Genomic DNA, 25,281 nt, shown 5'->3' on the forward strand with positions numbered 1-25,281 from the left:
TGACGAAGCACAGAGAGTGTGAACCGGCCGTGGATTGGTACGTAACGCCCATCCTAGACCGCTTGTATTGTTTTAAAGGAATATAATTGGAAAGTTAGTTTTTAGTGAGTGCTGCTGCTTTTTTCTCTTTGATTGGTAACTGTCATTTTGTAATGTATTTCTTTTACCTTTTATTGCTCCTGTCTGTTAAAAAAGCACAGTAATCCCAGAAAACCCCTTTAACGTTCAATTTACCTGCATTTCCAGCATTATCTGAGTTATGTCAGTCTTCTAAAACCATATAATACATCAGAAAAGAAAGAAAGTGATCCTAAAACAGTGAGGAAAATACTATCTTTAGTATCCCTTCACACGTCCGTAGTGTATTGCGGATCTGCAACACAACCGGCCAGCACCCCCCATAGAACTGCCTATTCTTGTCCGCAATTGCAGACAAGAATAGGACATGCTCTATTTTTTGTCCAGAGCTGCGGACAGGAAGATCGGCGGCGCGCTCCAGAAATACGGCTGCGGACAGCACACAGTGTGCTGTCTGCATCCATTCCTGCCCCATAGAGAATGAATGGGTCCGCACCCGTTCTGCAGAATTGCGGAACTGGTGCGGACACATTCACGAACATGTGAATATGGACCCTTATTCTGCATAAGCTGTCGATGTTGATTCTTTTATATTGTGGCTTTTTTTTTCTTCTAAATTTAGACCACGGAAAGTCAATCGCCGGATCCTCACCAAAAGGACCATATAAGTCTTCACAAAACAATGAATTTCAGGATTCTGCTGCAAGAAACTATTCTGCTAAAATCTTTGTAAAAGTATCGCCACAGAAGACTCCTGCTGTAAGCACATCGGTGTTTTGTGGGAAGTTCATGAAAACCATTCGGTGGTTGTAGTGATAGCGGTCTTTATTTTCTAACATAGTCCACAAGAAAGTAACAATTTGCAAGAAAGTCTGGTACAATATATGTTAGTGGGGTTTTACACGACTCCTCCTGATTGGGCGAGCAGCTCGTAGGTTGGTATCAGGGGGTTGAGAGAGCTAAGATGTCAGTATCACAAATATAATTCAAATCTGCATGGCCAAGTGGAAAAAATATTTGAATTCAGATCTCTCTATGATCCAAGTAAAGGAAAGAATGTGGAAAGGTCTAAGGCAGAATGAGCAGATATAATATTGGGGAAAATGGAGTGAGATTCAGCTTAAAAGGGTTTTCCAAGATAGGTCATCAGTAACTGATCGGTGGGGGTCTGACACCCGGGACCCCCGCTGATCAGCTGATTGAGAAGGCATCGACAATCCTGTGAGCGCTGCCGCCTTCTCGCAGCTTACCAAGCACAGCACCGTACATTGTATAGTAGTTGTGCTTGATATGGTGCTCAGCTTCATTCACTTCTATGGAGCTGAGATGCTCTTAGGCCACATGACCATTGAACGCATTGTCACTGGAGTAGGAAAAGCTGTGAGAAGGCAGCAGCGTTCACAGGACCGCCGGTGCCTTCCCAAACAGCTGATAGCAGGGTTCCTGGGTGTCAGACCCCCACCTATCACATACTGATGATCAGGGGTGCACCTAGCTTTTATGCTACCTGAGGCAAAAATTGAAAAAGCCCCCCCCCCAACCCCTTCCTTCCTAACATTATGTATACCACTACAGAACATACAGGGAAATACAGCGCCCCATACCTCTTACATCCAGTGACGTCTCTTTGATGTAGATGTTCTCTTTCCTCATCTTCTCCTTTCAGACCTTCAGACCAGACCACCATTTTTCAGCCATTTCTTGTCTCTGCAGTTTGACAAAAAAAATCTTAGTTTACTACTTTTCCATCATCCTCCCATCTTCTGGACAAATCATCCTACCACCCCCAATACTGTGCTGCTGTGCTCCTCAATACTATACTGCAGAAACAGATAAAAAAAAAACTGATGATACTAGTACCATGCAGATAGTGCCCTTCAATAATTATTGGCACACAGTGCCCTAAAATAACTGCGCCCAGAAAATAGTGCCCCTGACACTAATAGTGTAAACATAACGTCCCCCAAAAATAATTGTGGTAAGCTGATACTGTGCCAGGGTGCCCCCATGGTAATAGTGCTCCCAAAAGTCCCACCAATAGTAATAATTCTCTGCTAGAGCACACATGGTAGTAATAGTGCCCTCAACATGTCCCCACTATAATAATGCTCCCATAGTGCCCATACTAGTAATCATGTTCCCCATAGACCCCCAGTAGTAATAAAGCCCACCATAATGCCCCCCAGTAGTAATAATTCTCCTTATAATGTGACAGTACAAAAACTACCCTCTTATAATGTGTGCCAGTGCAAAAATACCCCCTTTTAATGGCCCCAGTTGAGCTAATGTCCCAGTAATGTGCCAGTATAAAATACCCCTATATAGTGCCCCCAGTAAATGCCCCCATAGTGCTCCTCTCCCCCCCTTCCTCCTAGTGCCCCCCATAATGTACAGTGTAAAATGCCCCTATATGGTGCCCCAGTAGATGCCCTCAGTGTCCCCCATAATTTGCAAGTATAAAATACCCCTTCTTAGTGCCCCCCGTAGATGACACCATAGTACTCCTTTTCCCCTTCCCCATAGTACACCCCATAATGTGTCCCAGTATAAAATGTCCCTGTACACAGCCCCCCCATATAAAATACTTTGTGGCCACAGTAGATTCCCCAATAATGTTCCTCTCCCCCCTTCCCCAAAAGTGCTCCCTAAATAAAATACCCCTTCTTTGTGGCCTCACTAGATGCCCCCACAGTGCCACCCAATAATGTGCCAGTAAAAAGTGCCCCCATAGATGCCCCCCAGTAATGTGCCAGTAAGAAGTGCCCCCATAGAGCCACCCAATAATGTGCCAGTAACAAGTGCCCCCATAGATGCCCCCAATAATGTGCCACTAAGAAATGCCCCCATAGATGCCCCCCAATCATGTGCCAGTAAGAAGTGCCCCCATATATACCCCCCAATCATGTGCCAGTAAGAAGTGCCCCCCCATAGATGCCCCCCCCCAATCATGTGCCAGTAACAAGTGCCCCCACAGTGCGCCCATAGCGCTCCTCTCCTGTATTGTACCATATAAAAAATATATAAACTTACATACTTACCTCCATCAGGCTGGCAGCCATGCGATGCAAGCCTCTTCCGGCCTGTGTCCCGCGCTGTACAGCTCAGGCAGCGTGATGATGTCATCGTGCTGCCTGCACCGGCCTCTGATAGAGACACCTCCCCTGCCCCGCAGCATCCATCTGTATCGCTGTCCTGAGGATAGCAATACAGATGACTATGGAGATGAGCGCTTCCACAATGAAAGCGCCCATCTCCCTGTGGCCTGCCGCCCCCTACTTGTCACCAGGGCCGCGCCGCCCGAAGCGATCACATCACCTCGCCTAATTGGCGGTGCGGCCCTGCTGATGACCTATCCACAAGATAGGTCATGAGTTATAAAGTCTTGGAAAACCCCTTTAAGTCCCAGTTCAAGTTAGTAATGCCTGTCAGTGATTGTGAGCCAAAACCAGGTGCAAATCTTCCCATTATACCATATCTCACAGGAATGCAGATGCCTCCTCAAACAGCTGATCAGCAGGGGTCCCGGGTGTCAGACGACAACCAATCAGATACTGATGACCTATCCTGAGACATTACTAATGTCTGTCAGTGATTGTGAGCCAAAACCAAGTGCAAATCTTCCATTATACCGTATCTCTGTGTAGCCTCCACTCCTGCATTGAGCAGCAATCAATGATGAGTGAACTAGCCTAAGCTAGGGAATTGTGTTTATTACTGTACGTGTTCATTATTTCCCTGGAAAAGTATAGTTTGGAATATATAAAGAGGAATACCTCAAATGTAAGAGCAGATGTGATGATTTTGGTATTAGCCCCATTATAACATTTCAAATGTCAAAGAATTAGGCTGCTGTCATGAATGGTCCCATGACTATGGGTGATGGTCAGTTAAACGTATCCTTCTGAGGTTTCCGTCTGGTGAAAAACCCTGGACAGGCATTGCAGATGCAGTAGGAAAACAACCTTCCTTAAAATGTTATAGGTTAGCAATATTGACTGAAATCCATTGCATTTCATGTTCCATTTTGAAATAAGAGGTAAAAGCAATATACCAATGTAGTCTATATCGTTTGTGTGGTGGTTTAGGCAGGGTGCTGGCTCACCTTAAAGAGACCAGCTGTGTATGGAGACTTATTGGCAATGCTCCATGGGAAAAAATATGCAAAGAGGTATCTCCCAGGAAGAGGGAAACATCTCGCTAGTGCCACCTTCTGGAATTGGCTCCCTACAAGTCAAAGTCTGACTTTTAAACAAGCCTTGGGACATGACAAGGAAAAATAGCCAAGCCAAATATCCATCCATAGACAGTTGTTTCGAGGTGCTTGCCCCTTGTCAGTACGGAGTCTTGTGATGTCTTGTGTGTGGCTTAGGCAGGGTGCTTGATGTCTTTAAAGAGACTAGCTGTGTGTGGAGACTTATTGGCGATGCTCCTCGAGGAAACAATATGCAGGGAGAGAGAACCATCTTGCTAGCTCCACTTTCTGGAAGTGGCTCTCTGAGTCAAAGCATTGCCAAAAAAAAGTCCCATACCATGGAGAACTGCTAAAAAGTCTTTAAGATGAGCCAGCACCCTGTCTAAGCTGGATCCAGGCATCTCACTGAGGCAGAATCCTACTCCGTACTGATTAGGGGCAAACACCCTGAAACATCTGTCTACGGATGGATATTTGGCTTGGCTATTTTTCTTTGTCATGTCCTCAAGTCAGACTTTGATTCAAAGGGAGCCACTTTCAGAAGGTGGCGCTAGCAAGATGGTTCTCTCTCCCTGGGAGATACCTCTATGCATGTTTGTGTGGTAGCAAAGGGAAACATATTGAAGCAGTGGATTTCAAACTCCCTCCCTCAATAGAAAGGGCTCAGACCTGAGGAATATACCAGTAGTTATTATTTTTTTAGTTAAAAGAAAAAAGCATTTGGTGCCAAACAGCCAGAAAGTTCATAGGCTCAAAGGATCAGTGGGGTGACTTTCTTGAGAAAATTGAATGGTCCCATTTCTTCAGATTATTTGAGCTCTGCAGTGCGTGCATTTATATTTAATATAAAAGGAAGAAAACAGTCACGCAGATGTGCGACCATGCTATGGATTTTCTAATCTGCAGTATGCCCCTGTATACGGTATGTAAACTTTACTGCATGGCAGCATATGGGTAAGGGTACTTTCACACTTGCGTTTTTCTTTTCCGGCATAGAGTTCCGTCACAGGGGCTCTATACTGGAAAAGAACTGATCAGGTATGTCCCCATGCATTCTGAATGGAGAGTAATCCGTTCAGTTTGCATCAGGATGTCTTCAGTTCAGTTGTTTTGACTGATCAGGCAAAAGAGAAAACCGTAGCATGCTACGGTTTTATCTCCGGCGAAAAAAACTGAAGACTTGCCTGAATGCCGGATCCGGCATTTTTTCCCATAGGAATGTATTAGTGCCGGATCCGGCATTCAGAATACCGGAATGCCGGATCCGTCCTTCCGGTATGCGCATGCGCAGACTGAAAAAAAGGTGAAAAAATAAATGCCGGATCCGTTTTTGCCGGATGACACCGGAAAGACGGATCCGGCATTTCAATGCATTTTTTCGACTGATCAGGCATTTTTAAGACTGATCAGGATCCTGATCAGTCTTACTAATGCCATCAGTTAGCATACATTTTGCCTGATCCGGCAGGCAGTTCCGGCGACGGAACTGCTTGCCGGATCTCTCTGCCGCAAGTGTGAAAGTAGCCTAACACTTGTTTCTTCCCTGTTGACATATAGCTGTTCTTATGTGTCTCTTAAGGCCTCATGCATACATACACATGACAGCCGTGCCTGTACTGCGGCCCGCAAACAGCAAGTCCGCAATATATGGGTACCTGCTGTGTGTGCACCGTATCACGGATGCAGACCTGTTAACTTGAATGGGTCCGCAATCCAGCAGATGCGGAGGCACAGAGTGGAAGTCCACAGAAGCTCTACGGAGTGCTTCCATGGGATTCCTCTCCGTGCCTATGCACTGCAAAAAAATATAGAACATGCTCTATTTTTTTGCGGTGCCGAAGGATCGTGGACCTATTCAAGTTAAAATGGGTCTGCATCCGTCAGCGCAGGTAACATGGATGGTGCCCATGCATTCGGGACCACAATTTTCGGTCACCAATGCATGGGCATTGGCACGTGTTTGTGTGCATGAGCCCTAATTGTAACTCCCTCAGGAAGAGGCTTCGGTACAAAGACGACAGCAAGCAGCACGACAGGCTTTGGCGGGGAAGACATCAGGGACATACACCCAGCTGTTTCAGAGGTGAGACTTAGGCTGGCTTCACACAGTTTTATGTGGCATTTCACACAATGGACAGAGCTGCGTACCTCTATGAAGAAACAGCTGATTTGGGGATAGGCCATCAATATAAAAGGCATGGACAACCCCTTTAAGACCAGTTTTATTACACACAGAGTACATGTTTTTCAATCACAAAAAAACCCTACAGCAGAATGTTTTGACCACCATTGTTTTGCATATAAAGCAAGGTTTAGTTACTATTTCACATGCAGTCCTATTTACCAGGTTAAACAGCCCTTAAAGGGGTTTTACACCTTTGTGGGGAAGGGGGTGTTTGGCAACCCCCTTCTCCTGCGCATACCTGTGAAGAAAAGCATACTCACCTGTTTCCCGGCACTGGCTCCCAGACCCTATGCCCCCTGGCCTTGGCTGCTCCGCTGGGCCCTATGAGTGTACACTTTTCTGTTTGACGTCGCTGCAGCCAATCGCTGGCCCCAAAGGTGACCTGCTCATCTTGGTCATATGACATAGGGGGAGCAGGTCACTGCTGTGGCTAGCGATTGGCTGCAGCAGGGTAAAACAGGAAGCTAACATACAGGGACCCGAGCGAAGGAGCCAGGAGACAGCACTAGGAAGCAGGTAAGTATGCTTCCCTTCGCAGGTCTGCCCAGGAGGGGGAGTTTGCACAACACCTTTAAAGGGTACCTAAACCTTTAAACAATTTTCTTTAAAACTTTTACAAACCCTCTAAAAAGAAATTTTGTATTATATTTTCTTAATTGATTTTATTCAAAAGAGGCCCCCGAAGTTCTAGCTCTGTCCCTTTTCACTAAAGCCCAAACAGAAGCCATACGAAAGCTATGTATGCGGTGTACGGATGTTTCAGTGAGCACACATAGCTGCTCCAGCCTGCGCCCGCTCCGCTCTGCTGTAAGCTCTGTATAGCCCATCCATGTGGCGTCTCCTGCACTCATATGCTCTGCCAGGATTTAGCTGCGCCAAGTGGGCACATGCAAGAGCAGCGATGTGTGCTCCTGCCAGTCCTGTGCTCATCTGTTGTAGAACACAGAATCCGTACACAGCATACTGCATGTACTGCACTGAAAAATTCTATAGACAGGCCCCAGCTTTGGGGACCTGTTATGATAGCAACACGATAAAAACCAATTAATTTATTACAAAAATGATGTTTACCGGATTTGTAATACTTTTAAAGAAAACAGTTTGAAGGTTTAGGTACACTTTAAACTGTAAGGCCACTTTCACACGAGTGTGACGGATTGGCTCCGGATGCGTCCAGTGAAATTCGCACCATTTTGCAAGCAAATTTAGTCAGTTTTGTCTGCGATTGTGTTCAGTTGTTCAGTTTTTTCCGCGCGGGTGCAATGCGTTTTGATGCGTTTTTCACGCCCGTGATAAAAAACTGAAGGTTTACAAACAACATCTCTTAGCAATCATCACACCCGCACTTGCTTCCGGATGCAATGCGTTTTTCACTGAAGCCCCATTCACTTCTATGGGGCCAGGACTGCGTGAAAAATGCAGAATATAGAACATGCTGCGATTTTCACGCAACGCACAAGTGATGCGTGAAAAACAACGCTCATGTACACAGACACTCTGAAAAGAATGGGTCCAGATTGAGTGCGGGCGCAATGCGTTCATGTCACGCATTGCACCTGCGCGGAAAACTCGTTTGAGTGAAAGGGGCCTAATAGCTGTCCCAATCAAGACTGAGCTGGGTCTAGTTAGATCTATAAACTGGTCACTCGTTTCACGAGAATGCACCTTCATTTACTGATGTAGTATGAAATGTCTCCTGCTGATCTGACAATTATCAGTATTTTTCCTCCCTTTAGAGGTCCTGTAACAGCTCCAGCAACCTTGGGGACCCACAGACGTCTTCTAGACCCTACATCATGTTCATCTATGCAGCCAAGTGGAAGTAATGTCACAGCAGAACGTAGCTTCCCACCAGCTAGTCCTGAAACCAGGTAACAATTGTAGAGACCTCATTGCTGCAGGTAAAATACATTTAGGAGTCTTGAAGATACTACCTTAGTACCCTTGTCTATGTAGAGATATAACAGAGGTGAGATTCTGATATGGCAAAAGTCATCATTATAGTACAATGTGGCAGATTTATCAGTGTACCACAAACTGTCATGAGGCTCACTTCATATTTACCGGCCAAGACATTATCAACCTAGTGTTATTAGTGAATTCCCATAGGGCGGCAAATAAATAGGGTATGTTCTCAAATATTAAAGGGTATACACACCTTTGCCACCTTTGTTGCAGTGCATCTAAAACAGGGGTGCACAACCTTTCCTGATGGGGGGCCACATTGTCTGGGCCCAAAATAAAACTTAGAGGGGTATTACCAACTGAAATACTGTATTTATGGCGTATTGTACATACAGTATATGTCATAAATGTCTGGTTACACTTCCAGGACTCCATCTGATGTGAGAATACATGAAAAATACATATGAGCAAAGACCTAGACATACATGTCTGTTACCAGATGGTTGGGGCTACACAGAATGGTATCGAAGGCCGCAGGTTGTGCACCCCTGATCTAAAATAAAGATATATGTACTATGATCTCCTGCAGAAATCACAGCTTGCCCAGTCATGTCATTGTGAGAGAGGGAGGAGACACAGGCTAGAGTACTGTGAGAGCTGTTACATAGGGAACTCCCACTGAGCTCGGAACTCTTTATGGTGCACATAGTAAACAGATGACAAATGCACCTCCGCTATAGCTGCTTTTTGTCCATTTATTCGGGAAAGGAAGGGTATTCAAAAATTTGAGACCATATATACACCACTCAACATTGAAATTTTGCAACACCAAGAAGGAAAAGTCATAGAATTATCGAGTATGAATGCCCCGTGTAGAAATACACACACTTACCTGCCTTGGCATGCTATCAATGAGGTTATTAATGGTTGTCTGAGGAATGTTCTGCCACGCTGCATGCACTTTGGCGCGCAAATCATCAAGAGACGCTTCTGGCAGCTCCCTTTGCAATTGCAGACCAAGGCTGTCCCAGATATGCTTGATTGGAGACAAGTCCAGAGACGCTGCAGGCCACACAAGGTGCTCATAATAGTTCACGTACTCACGTAGTACATGCATCCTGCCACGGTCTTGTTGAAAAATGGCTCCTGGGACACTTTGGAGAAATGGCCTTACTACTGATTTCACGACCAAATCAATGTAACGCCAAGCCCTTAGTGTACCAGAAATGAAGACTACAGGGGTCAGACTCTTATACATTATGTCACCCCACTCTATAACCTAGATCTTAGTGATACCTGCTATTTCCTCGACTTGCATAATCTTATGGCTTGTCCTTCTTGGTCTTGGAATTTAAGTGTTGAGAACTGTAAAAGTGCAACCAGTCAGATTTTTAATTTGACTTTTTCCATGGACTAGATTAGGACGAGATAGAAGGTTTATGTTTTGTAGATTGTGCGCGAAGGTGATACTACTGATAACTTTCCATCCAGTGTTGTTTGTTTTTTCATTGTTATGTGTAATTGTATAAATCGTATTTTAAATGTAGTCAATTTCAGTTCCAGAGATTCAAGACCCAGCTCTGGGCTGTCCTTGCTGTCCTCTGCTGGTGCCTTCTCTGCAAGAAGATCATCCTCTCAGTCAACTCCTATCATTAATATTCATTCACCTCAAGAAAATAACATGGAACCATTGGATTTGTCTGGTATTGGACGAGATCAAGACACTTTGTCAGGTTGGTTAAGTCTTACTTTTAAATGCTAAGGCAAGTATACCACCAATAATGTCAGCATTCATCATAGCTACTGACAGACGTTTAAAGGAAATCTGTCACCAGATAGTAACATACATCCTTTTTTTCTAATCAGTTTTTATTTTCTGATTGTAGATTTATTTATTCCATTTCCTGAACATGATTATGGGAGCTGCCATCTTACCTGAGCTGTTCTTAACAGCATTTAGAAAGCATTAAGAAAATTGCTTTAAGGCAGCCAAATGGTCCATAGACACAGTGGTCTGAAGGGGACCTCATTGACTTCTATGGGAGAGTTTTCTAGCCATGCTCTGTGATCTGTGCAGAGGTCAATGTACAAGGGAAGATGAGATAAGCTCTGACAATCGCCTATTGTGAATGGTGGATCCTGTCTTATCTATACAGAGCTGGTATCATTACAGGCTGGATTAGAATGACACACATAGGCAGGTAACTGCAGTAAAGTGATCTGTACAGACCAAGAAGTTGCACCTATTATTAGGCTTAGTGGTCAATGCAAAAACTGCAAGATCAACATCAATAACATCAAAAATAACATAAAACATGATTTAAACAATAGGTAATTTTTGATGACACATTCCTTTACACAATAATATATCTTTCACTGACACATGATGTCCTTACCGACATTGCTGGCTTTACACATATTTTATGCACTTAATTAGGATGCCTTCACACATGGCAAAAAATCTACACTGAAATCCGCATGTGAGTATTTTTAGTTTCATGTAGATTTTGTTGCCGTTTTTTTTTTTGGTGCAGTTTATGATTTTCCATTGAAATCTATGGAGAAACTGGGCTTCACAAAATCCATAACATATCATGTTTTAGTAAATATGTGAAAATTAGCTGTCCATTAGCTGTCCGGTGGCTCACCAGTTTAGTATTTTGGATAAAGGTGCTCTATCATCAGCACACCCAAAAGCCGCAAAGTGGTTAACCACCTCCCGTCCGCCCATTGAATATAAACGTCCGGGAGGTGGATCTCTATGTCTGAATGCACGTTTTAAAATGTCCATTCAGACATCGCAGCTGCACGCTAATCGTGCAGCTGCTGATCGGGTTGCCCGCTGTCAGTGACAGCAGGGCAACCCAGAGAGAAGGCAGGGACAGTCCCCAGGTGTCCCTGCCTTCTGGATCGCTGCATACAGCGCTCGCCGAGCTGTGCGCTTCCTGTTCCGGCCTGGCGGTCATGTGATCGCCAGGACAGGAGAGTGCAGGAGCTGTGTGAGGTCTTTCAGAGACCTCGATTAGCCCTGCACTGAGGCTGTACAGCGCTGCATTGCACTGTACAGCCTCTCTAGGGGTGCATTTCTCCTGTAACTGGGGCTACTATGTCAGCCCCAGTTACAGGAGAAATCAACAGTGAAAAAAATATATAAAAATGTGAAGTAAATGTCCCCCAGAGGTCTTGTATGACCTTATGGGGGACGAAAAGTGGTAAAAAAAATACAAAAAAACATCAATAAAGTGTTAAAAAATAAAATAAAAGGTTTCACATGTAAAAAAAAAATTCCCCCATTTGAAGAATAAAAAATAAATGTAAAAAATAAAATAAAATATACATTTTATCGGCTCTATAAATATATCACATGATCGACCCAGTCCGATAAACACCATAAAAAAATAAAATAAAATGTGTCAAAAAAAGCCATTTTTGTCACCTTACATCACAAAAAGTGCAATACCAAGTGATCAAAAAGGCGTATGTCCCACAAAAAGGTACCAATAAAACTGTCACCTGATCCCGCAAAAAAATGAGCGCCTACATAAGAAAATCTCTCAAAAAATAAAAAAACTATAGCTCTCAGAACATGGAGACACTATATCATTTTTGGGGTTTCAAAAATGCTATTATTGTGTTAAAGTGAAAAAAAAAAAAAAAAAGTATACATATTAGGTATCGCCACGTCCGTAACAACCAGCTCTATAAAAATATCACATGACCTAACCCCTCTGGTGAACACCGTAAAAAAAGAAAAAAAAACCTCTCAGAACATGGACACATTAAAACATATTTTTTTGTTTCAAAAATGCTATTATTGTGTAAACTGTAAATAAATAAGAAAAAGTATACATATTAGGTATCGCCACGTCCGTAACGATCTGCTCTATAAAAATGTCACTTGACCGAACCCCTTGCCCCATAAAGTGTTATAATGAATGATTAAAAAATCATATGTACCCAAAAATAGTACCAATAAAACTGGCACTTTTTCCTCTAATTTCCAAAATGGGGTCACTTCTTGGGAGTTTCTACTGTAATGGTGCATCAGGGGGGCTTGAAATGGTACATGGCATCTAAAAACCATGTGGCGCTCCTTTTCTTCTGCACCCTGCTGTGTGCCCATACAGCAGTTTATGATCACATGTGGGGTGTTTCTGTAAACCGCAGAATCTGGGTAATAAATATTAAGTTTTGTTTGGCTGTTAACTATTGATGTGTTAAAGAAAAAATTGAATTAAAATGGAAAATCTGCCAAAAAAGTGAAATTTAAAAATTTGATCTCCATTTTCCTTTAATTCTTGTAGAACGCCTAAAGGGTTAACAAAGTTTGTAAAATCGGTTTTAAAGGGAGTCTGTCACCACAATTTGCCCTTATAGACCAAAAAAACTGAGTTTTATTCATATGTAAATGAGGGCTCGCAAGTGCCCAGGGGCGGCGTTCGGGCTGTAAGTGCCCAGGCCGCTCTGCCTTCTTCTCACATAACCCCTCCCCAGCCTGTAAGCTTGGCCCGCCCTGTAAGCCTCTTACGTCAGCCAGTGTACTGGCCGATATCCAGCCGGCGCATGCGCACTGTAATGACCATTGTGGGCAGCAGCATCATTCCATGCAGTGCGCATGCGCGGGCGGGATATGTTAAGTACAATAAAACCTTTGCAGTTTTAATTCTGTGATTTTACTTCACTATCTGCGGCAACCTTGATCCTCCATAGGAGTGCACAAAGAAAGGAGAAATTGAATCGATGTGACCTGAATGCTTTCCCATATCCAGTGATATTTGCTTGATTCGGAAAGGAGGGTTTTCTGTATGCTCTGGAGCAGCGCGGTTCACCTGAAAAACTTACCTGTATATGTGAACTGTACCCACTTCACAACCGGAATCCGCGAAGCACTGTAAAAAGGCAACATACTAAAGGCTGTTTCATATATCAATGCACTTGATGTTGGTGCTAAGTAACCGGAATGTAAACTGAGTACAAAGGGGTGTAGTGTTGCTAGGGCTGGTGTCACCCGGTGCGGTAGAAAATGGTGTCACCCCTCCCAAGCAATAATTTTTTAGCCATATATGGGGGCTATGGGGGGCTACTGCCGTAGGGGGCATCTGTTAGCTCAGCAGACCCCCCCCTCCTCAAAGCTTAGAGCCCCAGCACCCCCTTTCCCCCCTGCTGGCAGAAGCTCACCTAGGTCAGGTGCACCCCACTTTTGCTGGCTGGCTGACCGAGACACCAAATGCTGTTCAATTTCTTCTGGTGACCGCTTCTTTGTGTGGTCATCGTGTTCTGACCTGTTCGGACGAGTCACGTAGGTGACGTCCATCAAGCTCCGCCGCGGCACCGCTGACGTCCCTTTGAACAGACCGCTGATGTGAGGGGGGCTAAGCAGACAGATCGCCAACGGGGGGGGGGGGGGGCTAGTAGTGGTGTTGGGTCCGGCGGGTGACGTCACTCACCCATAGGTGTGCACCCTAAAGCACAAACAGACACGCCGCGCGCGTATGTACAGTGGATATAAATAGTCTACACACCCCTGTTAAAATGTCAGGTTTCTGTGCTGTAAAAAAATGAGACAAAGATAAATCATTTTAGAACTTTTTCCACCTTTAATGTGACCTATAAACTGTACCACTCAATTGAAATCTTTTAGGTGGAGGGAAGAAAACAAAACAAAAAAATAATAATGTGGTTGCATAAGTGTGCACTGTCTTATGGGGGGATGTAGCTGTGTTCAGAATTAAGCAATCACATTCAAAATCAGGTTAAATAGGAGTCAGAATACTCTTGCCATCATTTAAAGTGCCTCTGATTAACCCCAAATAAAGTTCAGCTGCTCTAGTTGGTCTTTCCTGAAATTTTCTTAGTCGCATCCCACAGCAAAAGCCATGGTCCGCAGAGAGCTTCCAAAGCATCAGAGGGATCTTATTGTTAAAAGGTATCAGTCAGAAGGGTACAAAAGAATTTCCAAGACATTAGATATACCATGGAACACAGTGAAGACAGTCATCATCAAGTGGAGAAAATATGGCACAACAGTGACATTACCAAGAACTGGACGTCCCTCCAAAATTGATCAAAAGACGAGAAGAAAACTGGTCTGGGAGGCTACCAAGAGGCCTACAGCAACATTAAAGGAGCTGCAGGAATATCTGGCAAGTACTGGCTGTGTGGTACATGTGACAACGATCTCCCGTATTCTTCATATGTCTGGGCTATGGGGTAGAGTAACAGGACGAAAGTCTTTTCTTACTAAGAAAAACATCCAAGTCAGGCTACATTTAGCAAAAACACACCTGAAGTCTCCCAAAAGCATGTGGGAAATAGTGTTATGGTCTGATGAAACCAAGGTTGAACTTTTTGGCCATAATTCCAAAAGATATGTTTGGCGCAAAAACAACACTGCACATCACCAAAAGAACACCATACCCACAGTGAAGCATGGTGGTGGCAGCATCATGCTTTGGGGCTGTATTTCTTCAGCTGGAACTGGGGCCTTCGTTAAGCTAAATGGAATTATGAACAGTTCCAAATACGAGTCAATATTGGCACAAAACCTTCAGGCTTCTGCTAGAAAGCTGAACATGAAGAGGAACTTCATCTTTCAGCATGACAACGACCCAAAGCATACATCCAAATCAACAAAGGAATGGCTTCACCAGAAGAAGATGAAAGTTTTGGAATGGCCCAGCCAGAGCCCAGACCTGAATCCGATTGAAAATCTGTGGGGTGATCTGAAGAGGGCTGTGCACAGGAGATGCCCTCGCAATCTGACAGATTTGGAGTGTTTTTGCAAAGAAGAGTGGGCAAATCTTGGGAGGGAGGGCCACTTCCAGATTGTTTTGTGACGGCGGACAGAAAATAATGTGGTGCTTACTTTTTTTCTTTTTTTTTACAATGTGCAGAGTACTGTACCCCTCCATCCACCCCTCCCTCCCCTTCTCCATCTCCCCCTTCTTCATCTCCCCCTTCTTCAACTTCCCAGCACCCTTACTCACATAAAACAAGTAATATATATAATATAGCTTACAGTGAATTACTGTAAATACTTACAGTTCTAAACACTCCAGCAGCGCAGGATCAGTGCTCTGGGCAGCTGGGCTCAGGGATGGAAGTGGGCACCGCTCTGCAGTTCAGGAAGGAGACCTATAAGACGCACCTAGGTTTTAGAGAGGGACAATAAGAAAAAGATTATTTTTCATTACACCTCAGGTCAGACCACCAATCAGACCTCAGCTGACAGCCCCGATCAGACCCCCAATGTTAATAGGACCCCAATAAAACCTCAAATTAGCCCCCCAATCAGACCTCAATGTAAATGACCCCCAATCAGACCTCAGATAAGAGCCTCATGCCTCTCATCACCCCCATAATCAGCCCTTATGCCTTTCAGCCCCCATGCCTCTCATTAGCCCAATAATCAGCCCTTATGCCTCTCAGACCCCATTATCAGCCCTTATGCCTCTGAGCCCCCATTATCAGCCGCCCTTATGCCTCTCAGCCCCCATTATGCCTCTCAGGAGTCTCAGCCCTATTATGCCATTGCCTCGCCGAGTCAGCCCAATTTATGCCTCAGCCCCCCCCTTCATTATGTCTGTCAGCCCAATTTATGCCTCAGCCCCCCCCATTATGCCTCTCAGCCCAATTTATGCCTCAGCCCCCCCCCCCCCATTATGCCTCTCAGCCCAATTTATGCCTCAGCCCCCCCCCCATTATGCCTCTCAGCCCAATTTATACCTCAGCCCCCCATTATACCTCTCAGCCCAATTTATGCCTCTCAGCCCCCCCCCCCCATATTATGCCTCTCAGCCCCCAGCAACCTGGCCATTATGCCCCAATTGCCCCCAGCAGCCTCAGATAAAAAAAATAAAACACTTACCTCTCCTGCTCCTGGACGCCGCCGCTCCTTACCAGCACCTCCCGCGATCTTCTTCCTCCTGCTGTCAGCTGAGGACCAGGAAGCGGTGAGTACAGATCTTTCACCGCTTCCCGGTCCTCTGGTACTAATCAGCGCTTCCAAAATGGAAGCACTGATTAGTATTCACAGCGTTAAAGGGGAATCACGCCTATGCATTCACCCCATCAGACTGGTGTCACCTGGTGCAGCCCGCACCCGCCATACCCCCCTCGCAACGCCACTGCAATTACTGACTACACAGGGGTATAGAGTACAATGACGTACAAGAGGTATTATAAGTGCTAGAGTCTTTGCTGTATGGACTCAGAGATCTGTAATGAATATTGATTATAGAAATACTTGATAAGAAGTGATGTGTATGGGAGGAGGGACCTCACGGGGAGAAGAGATAGAGGGGCTGGTAGAACAGCGGAACCTATATTTCCTGTCCCCATGGGGCACCCCACCAGGAGAAGTCAAATTATAGAAATCCCAAAATTTCAAGGTCTTCATTGAGGCCTGTGGGGGATATAGTGTCGAATTCAAATATTCGTCTTGATTCGACCCTTGACATATTTTCTATGTGGTTCCCTATTCTCCATGGTTTATTGATCTTCTCAAGGGCTGTGAATATCTGTGATGTAGGATCGCTATTGTGATGTGTCTTGTAGTGTTTTGATACTGAATGCTGTTCATATCCCTTCTTGATATTCGCAATGTGTTCAGCTATCCTCTTTTACATTGGTCATTGGCCCTTCCCTCAAACCTTCGTGCTGCATGAGGGCGAAAATTGAAACTGCCCCCCCCCCCCCCCCTCCTCCATACCAAATTCTTAACCTAACCCCTTCTGTCCAGCCAGAGGTGTAACTTGCATACACTTTCTATAATTCCAGTGTTTTCTTATGTGGCACAAGGGTCTTTGGGCCCCTCAGGCTCCTGGGCCCGGTAGCGACTGCTACCTCTGCACCCCCTATAGCTACGCCCCTGCTAACACGTAGATAACGTCTGTTGTGTTGCATGTTAAGCAGTCTTCAGTTTGGTAGACTGCACCCAGCTTGCCTGTGACCAACTTTGGTGTATTCAGAGTGGAGTATACCAGAACAAATATTTAAGATCTGATGTGTATTTGTGGTATGCAAACTGTGGATTTAGCCCTGTTGAATGGGTCTATTCTGTATGCAGACAGCCGACACTGTTTCCTTGTAGAAACCGTGCCTCAAATGAACATGCTCATTCTTTGTGGATTCACATTTAAATCGATGGACAGTTGTGTTATAGGCTTATTCTGGCTTGGACTCCAGTGCAGAAAACATATAAAAATCCCTGGCATGAAAATGCGGTCTGAACATAAGCTTAACATTTTTGTTCAAAGGATGGTTTAATGGCCCTAACATTTTTATTTATTGTTCTACCTGATTCCTTCTTTATTCAAAGGAGAAGAACTTCCAGGTAGCAGCGCTGCTTCGCTGGCAGCAACAGAGCCTCTGTGCTTATCTCTAAGCAGAACCCTTAGGCCAGACACACACAAGCAAGTTGAATGTGAGGAACTTGTAGCATTTGTCAGTGAGAGGTCCCGTTCTGGCCTCCACTCCTCTGACAAGTTCGCAGAGCATTATACTGATTTATAATGCTGTGTAAACCTGGAATCTACTGAATTAGGCCTCTTGCACACAAACGTATACGGCGGGTCCGCACGGCCCGTGTGCACTCCGCATCACGGATGCAGACACAGTTCTATTTTTTTGCGGTGTGGATGGATTACGGACCCATTCAAGTTGAATGGGTCTGAATCCGTCCCGGCCGCCGCACGTTCGTGTGCAAGAGGCCTTAGACCAGGGATCTCAAACTGCGGCCCTCCAGCTGTTGCAAAACTACAACTCCCACAATGCCCAGACAGCCTACAGGTATCAGCCTACAGCAGGGCATTGTGGGAGTTGTAGTTTTGCAACAGCTGGAGGGCCGGAGTTTGAGATGCCTGCTCTTAGACTGATATCATGCTGTCCGTGTAATACAATAGATTCCAGAACTCTCAGGGTTACACAACATTCTAAATCAGTATAAGGGTCCATTCACACGTCCGTTGTTTCTTTCCTGATCTGTTCCGTTTTTTGCGGAACAGATCTGGACCCATTCATTTTCAATGGGTCCTGAAAAAAAATCTGACATTGAGCTGTCCGATATTTTTCAGGACCCATTGAAAATGAATGGGTCCAGATCTGTTCCTCAAAAAACGGAACAGATCAGGAAAGAAACAACGGACGTGTGAATGGACCCTAAGGGTGCATTCACACGACCGTATTTTTGGGTCCGCAATTTTGCAGAACGGGTGCAGCACACTGTGTGTTGTCCGCAATCACAGACAATAGGCATTTCTGTCATAGGGCCGGCTACATTCACACGCAAAACATCTACAGTCATGTGAATGTAGCCTAATGCTGTGTGATCCTGTCAGAGAAACGGAGGCCAGAACGGGACCTTTCACTGACACATGCTGCAAGTTCCTCGCATTCAACTCGCTCGTGTGTGTCTGGCCTTAGAGTATGCTCATATACTGCAGATTTGTTACAAAGGTTTCTGTGACTGCCCCAGAAATCTATTTGCTTGTCTCCAAAACAACCCTATTAAGATGAACAGAACAGATTTTTAGTTACAGAAGTGAATGTACAGTACCCTCCAGCTGTGCACGTACAGTAGGGCGAGTCTAATGCCCCGGACCCTGTGTGGCCATTAACTTGTTTAAAAAGCTGTGAAGAGGACAAGCTGTCAAGTAGTGTTAGGGTGCAAAGCAAGGACTGAAAGCCGTACCCAAATCCGCATATAAGACTTGCAGATCTTCTGGTAGATTTGACCGTGAAGTAAAATGAGCCCACATGTGAATCCAGTCGTATGAGACCAGTGTTCCTCAACCTATGGCTCTCCATCTGTTGCAAAACTACAACTCCTACCTGCTGGCTGTCAGGGCAGAAGGGGAATTTTGCAACAGCTGGAGAACCACAGGATGGAGATCATTGTAGACCAGGGATCAGCAACCTCCAACACTCCAGCTGCTGTGAAACTATAACTCCCAGCATGCAAACTTACTCAGCTGTTCTTGTAACTCCCACAGAAGGAGGATTGTGGGAGTTGTAGTTTCTGAACAGCTGGAGTGTTAAAGGTTGCGGATCCCTGCTGTAGACCATCATGTCCCACATGCCTAGTGCACATTAAGTCCTTTTTGGTTGTATTGAATCCACTATGGAGAAAAATGAAATGACAGAAGTCATCAGAACTAAGGACATCATATTCCAGGATTCCTAACTCCTGTATGTTGTTTTTTTCTGTATACTTGACAGGTGACCTGAAATATGCAGGAAATACTCCAGAGACTCCACGCCTTCCATCTTCAAGTCACTCGGATGTCCGTGCTTCCAAGTCCAAATCATCATCTTCCTCCTCACCCCGGATCTATACAAGCCGTTCAGGCTCCAATACTAAACCGATTCTACCTCCTATTCCATCAGGACGCAAGAAGTCAACAACTTAGAACTTGCTTTCAAATAACATTATAGCAATGTACACGACTTTCAGCAGTTTTATTATTTATGATGATTATATTGTTTTTATATGTATTGCTAAGGGTACTTTCACACTTGCAGAGGATTCCGGCAGGCAGTTCCGTCAATCCTGACGCAAACGGATGGCATTTGTCAGACAGATCCGGATCCAAATGCATTGAAATACTGTATCTGTCTCTCCGGTGTCATCCGGAAAAACGGATCCGATTTTTATTTATTTTTTTGCATTTTTAAATGCATGCGCAGGCCGGAAAACCGGATCCGGCACTAATACATTTCAATGGAAATTATGTGTTCAGGAGTTTTCGGCATGTGTTCAGGAGTTTTGGCCGGAGAGAAAAATGCAGCATGCTGCGGTTATTTCTCCGGCCAAAAAACGAAAGAGGGACTGAACTGATGCATCCTGAACGGAACGGAATGCTCGCCATTCAGAATGAATTAGCATAAAACTGATCAGTTCTTTTCCGGTATTGAGCTCCTGTGACGGAACTCAACACCGGAAAAGAAAACCACTAGTGAGAAAGTACCCTAAGATTCTTGTTTGTAAGGATTATATTGTTTTTTGCAGATCAATTTATAATATATCTACTGTTTAGATTCAATTTACTGTACATGTAGCACAGATCAGAACAATATGATGCAGTCCTGGTAAAGAGGACCTCTCCGCTCTCCTGCCAGGGTTGTTTTAGTAAATATTTGCTTTAGCCATAAAATAAAAAGAACTCTGCGTTGTTCCATTCCTCATTTATACATCCTGTAAATGTATAAATACATTGACAACTGTGCATTGCCATTTCTACTGGTTAGATCTCATAGGGTCCCCTGCTTCACCCAGTTTTCCAGTAAACATGCATCAATCATTCACAGGCAAAGCAGAATGCAAAAGTGCTAATTTCTGATGAATTTACTTTTTTTTTTTTATTAAGCAGACACAATTATAATTTGAAAAATTGTAATAAAAAAAGTCACCTTTGGCACCACCCACTTTATGTGACTTCTATGTTAGAAAAAGTGGACCAGGTGCTTCATCAATATGGCGCTCATTCAAAACACCATGGGGGTCATTTATGACCAGATACATGCCACTTTTGTGGCGTATATCTGGGGCAGATTCTGTAGCAAGCCATAGTGCAGCAGAATCTGCGTCTTCTTCTCCGCTCATGCCAGGTGGCGGGGAAGGGGACGGGCACCTCTAAATAACTTCAGCGATCCACCGCCAGCTATAGGGCTTAAGACTGGTCTTAGTAAATGTGACCTCATATTCTCAATGTATTCACACCAGACAATTAGTGATACACTGATAAATCTCCTGCTCCCCATTTATTATAAAGCTACCTACCTGCCTGCAGGCTCAGTAACGGTGGCGTGGTCGGTCTCTATTGAACATAAGGAATGGTGACATCCAGGATGAAGGAACAGCACAAACTCGAATTCTAAGAGAAGCTAGTCCAGAATTGTCATTTACATAAAGAGTGCGAGGATGGAGCAGGAAACATCAGTAAAGCATACAGGCCTTCTTTAGGAGAGAAAAAGAAAAGTGCGTTCACTTTGGACTAACTGCTACGCTCCAATAAATGGAAATATTATTTCTGCTGTTACAAAGAAATGAAATAGATTCCAGGAATGTATTCAGAATTACAAAATGGAGATAATTACTGTACATGTGTATTGTTGACTTTCCATATGCTGATTTCTAGGATGTCAGCTTCTGTTTGCTCACTAATTTATGTACATTGCGCTGTGCTAACAGTCACAAAATGCTGCTCCTAATCTAGCAACCAAGTGAGCAGAACTAACTGATGACACCCTCCCCTGTAGGCCAGGTTGACACAAGCACATATTATGACTGCAAGTCCCAGCCCAACTGTGGGTCTTATCAGCCAAACTAAACTAGTTCATGTCATCAGACTCATGTCTGCAGCCTTAAAGGGGCATTCCAGTTAAGTTATCTTTCATCCACAGGATAGCGGGATAACTATTAGACTGTGGGGTCCTACCGGTGGAGTGGATGCGTACATGCCCGATTGGCCTATCCATTCATTTTGGGGGACTTCACAGGGTACGTGATCGGTAAATAGGGAATAACATAACCAGAATACTCCTTTAATATGGGCTCAGATATACACCTGCATTATGCTTATGTGAAATAGGCCATAGTCTGGGGTCCTTCAGACACTAAGGCCTTTTGCACACAAACATTTTTTTTTCCTTTTGCGTTCCGTGTACGGACCTATTCATTTCAATGGATCCGCAAAAAAAATAGATAGAACATGTCCTATTATTGTCCGCATAATGGACAAGGATAGTACTGTTCTATTAGGGGCCAGATGTTCCGTTTCGCAAAAAACAGAATGCACACAGATGTCATCCGTATTTTTTGCGGACCGCAAAATACAGCAAATTACATACGGTCGTGTGCAAGAGGCCTAAGGCCTGTTTCACACAGTCAGTATTTGTAAGCCAAAACAAGCAGTGGAACCTACAGAGAAAAAGTATAATGGAAAGATTTGTGCCTCTTCTGTATTCTGGACCAATTCCTGGTTTTGGCTTACAAATACTGAGGCAAAAATACTGACCGTATGAAAGAGGCCTAAGGGTGTGGTCCGCAATGCACGGGCACCTGCATGCGGATCGCGACCCTATTCACTTGAATGGGGTCCACGATCCATCCATTCCACAAAAAGGACAAGTTCTATATTTTTGTGGAACGGAACACCACAAAGGCACTCCGTAGTGCTTCCATTCCGCACTGCACCTCCGGATTTGCGGACCTATTGAAGTGAATGGGTCCGCATCCGTGATGTTGAATGCACACGGCCGGTGTCCCGTGTATTGTTGACCTGCCATATATGGAACGCAATACGGCCACAGGGGACACACAGTCGTGTGCAAGAGGCTGGGGTTATCCACTTTGCTGGTACTGTACAACACTCTGCATTTGCTATTAGCTATTCAGTCACTTGTGACCCCGGCCTAAAGCTAAATTGGACAATACAAGTCTAGTCAGAAGGTTTTTGTTTGCCTATGAGCCAAGAAGAGAGATTAAAAATAACACATATTGGTTTATTTAATGTAAAAAATAAAAATACTGCTAATTCTGTGTTCACATATGGCTTTGAACCTCTATTGCAGATTCTCTCATATTTCACAAGACACATCCCGCTTCATGCCGTACTATTAGTCCAGTTAGAACAGGCACCTCAAAGGAATCCTCTTGTATCTCAATGCGTTTTCTGGGCGCTGTTAGAATCCAATGTATGACAGATGCACAGAGCATTGTGGCCTCTGTTATGAACAGAATCTGCCACACAAGTGTGAACATGGTCTAATGCTGGATACCAAGAGCACAATCCCTGCACCTATGTTTTTTAAGAGACAGAACGGTGTGCCGCTTGAGTTAGCTGGTATTTCATGAAATTCATCATAAAGGCTGCCATTTATCACTACGTCTTCCCTGCTTAAAAGGAGGTTGTTCTGGATTTTAACCCCTTAACGCAAAACGCCATGCATGTACGGCAGGGGATGCATTTCCAGTATGCATTCCGCCGTACATGCACGGCGGGCACCAGAGCAGTGCACGCCCAATCATTACAGGGGCCCGGAAGTCCCTGGTAGCCGGGCCCCTGCTGTATCCACCGGCATCGCTGTAAAAGCAGATGCCGGCAGATTAACCCCTTCTATGCTGCTGACCGCGACAGAAGTGGTTTGCGGCGGGTGAGGGAGCGCATCGAGTTCCAGCGCTGCTGTGGCGGGGACTCGATGTGTCAGAAGGCAGCCCGATGCCATGCAGAGGCTGCCCAATGCCTTGCACAGCATCGGGACCTGCCTTCTACGGGTGCAGAGGAGATCCAGCCTCAGGCCCGGTCTGCTAGGCAACCTGTTAGTGTATTACTCTGTGTATTGTAATGCATTGCAGAGGGGATCAGACCCCCAAAAGTTGAAGTCCCAGAGTGGGACAGAAGTAAAAAAAAAAAAGGGTTTAAAAAAAAAAAAAACACACACACACACACACCAAAGCGATCAAAAAGGCATATGCCCCCCCAAAAAATAGTACCAATCTAACCATCACCTGATCCTGCAAAAAATTAATCCCTACATAGGACAATCGCCCCAAAAAAAAAAAGGGGGGGGGAAGCCATTTTTTGGTCACCTTACATCACAAATAGCAAGCGATCAAAAAGTCATAGGCACCCCAAAATTGTACCAGTCATCTCATCCTGCAAAAATTATATTCTACCTAAGAGAATCGCCCCAAAAATCAAAAAAAATATGGCTCTCAGACTATGGTGACACTAAAACATGATTTTATTTTTGTTTCAAAAATAATATTAGTGTATAAAACTTAAATAAATAAAAATAAAAGTATACATATTAAGTATCGCCACGCCCATAACAACCTTTTCTATAAAAATATCATGATTTAACCCCTCAGGTGAACACCGTAAAAAAAAAAAGTTTTTAAATAGTACAAAACTGCCACCTTATCCCGTAGTTTCCAAAATGGGGTCACTTTTTTGTAGTTTCTATTCTAGGGGGGTCTTCAAATGTGACATGGCAAGTTAAAATTATACCAGTGAAATCTGCCCTCCAAAAACCATATGGCGTTCCTTTCCTCCTGCGCCCTGCTGTGTTCCCTTACAGCAGTTTACGACCACATATGGGGTGCTTCTGTAAACTACAAAATCAGGGCAATAAATACTGAGTTTAGTTTGGATGTTAATCCTGGCTTTGTTAGCGGAAAAAAATGATTAAAATGGAAAATCTGCCAAAAAAGTGAAATTCAGAAATTTCATATCCATTTTCAATAAATTCTTGTGGAACACCTAAAGGGTTAACAAAGTTTGTAAAATCCGTTTTTAATACCTTGAGGGGTGTAGTTTCTAAAATGGGGTCACTTTTTTGGAGTTTCTACTCTAGGGGTGCATCAGGGTGGCTTCAAATGGGACATGATGTAAAAAAAACTGTCCATCAAAATCTGCCTTCTAAAAACCATATGGCGTTCCTTTCCTTCTGCGCCCTGCCGTGTGGCCATACAGCAGTTTTTGACCACATATGGGTGTTTCTGTAAACTACAGAATCAGGGCAATAAATATTGAGTTTAGTTCGGCTGTTAATCCTTGCTTTGTTAGCGGAAAAAAAATGATTAAAATGGAAAATCTACCATTTTTAATTAATTCTTGTTGAACACCTAAAGGGTTAACAAAGTTTGTAAAATCAGTTTTTAATACCTTGAGGGGTGTAGATTTGCTTCTAAACTTATAAGCCTTCTAACGTCCCCAAAAAATAAAATGGCATTCACAAAAGATCCAAACATGAAGTAGACATATGGTAAATGTAAAGTAATAACTATTATATGAGGTATCACTATCTGTTTTAAAAGCAGAGAAATTGAAACTTGGAAAGTTACCCAAAATTTTGAAAAATTAGCATTTTCTTATAAATAAAAATAAAATATTTCAATTCAAATGTACCACTGTCATGA

General features: G+C 44.1%; 1 protein-coding gene and 1 long non-coding RNA gene across 2 annotated transcripts in view; one reads left to right on the forward strand and one right to left on the reverse strand.

Annotated features, from left to right (window-relative positions):
- LRGUK (leucine rich repeats and guanylate kinase domain containing) overlaps positions 1–19,898 on the forward strand; it is an 80,475-nt gene extending 60,577 nt beyond the window's left edge. The window contains exons 16-20 of the mRNA XM_040415748.1: positions 701–837; positions 6,265–6,353; positions 8,192–8,326; positions 9,918–10,093; positions 19,578–19,898. Of these exons, the coding sequence (XP_040271682.1) occupies positions 701–837; positions 6,265–6,353; positions 8,192–8,326; positions 9,918–10,093; positions 19,578–19,768 (728 nt within the window). The 3' untranslated portion in view covers positions 19,769–19,898. The remainder of the gene's footprint in view (positions 1–700; positions 838–6,264; positions 6,354–8,191; positions 8,327–9,917; positions 10,094–19,577) is intronic.
- Positions 461–18,378, reverse strand: LOC120987129. Its single transcript, XR_005775926.1, has 3 exons — positions 18,363–18,378; positions 7,796–7,800; positions 461–579 (listed from the first exon to the last, which is right to left on the reverse strand). It is a non-coding gene; the product is annotated as an uncharacterized LOC120987129 (long non-coding RNA).
- Positions 19,899–25,281: the final 5,383 nt, after the last annotated feature.

This window comes from Bufo bufo, chromosome 1 (genome assembly GCF_905171765.1).
Source record: "Bufo bufo chromosome 1, aBufBuf1.1, whole genome shotgun sequence".
Classification (NCBI taxonomy): Eukaryota; Metazoa; Chordata; class Amphibia; order Anura; family Bufonidae; genus Bufo; species Bufo bufo.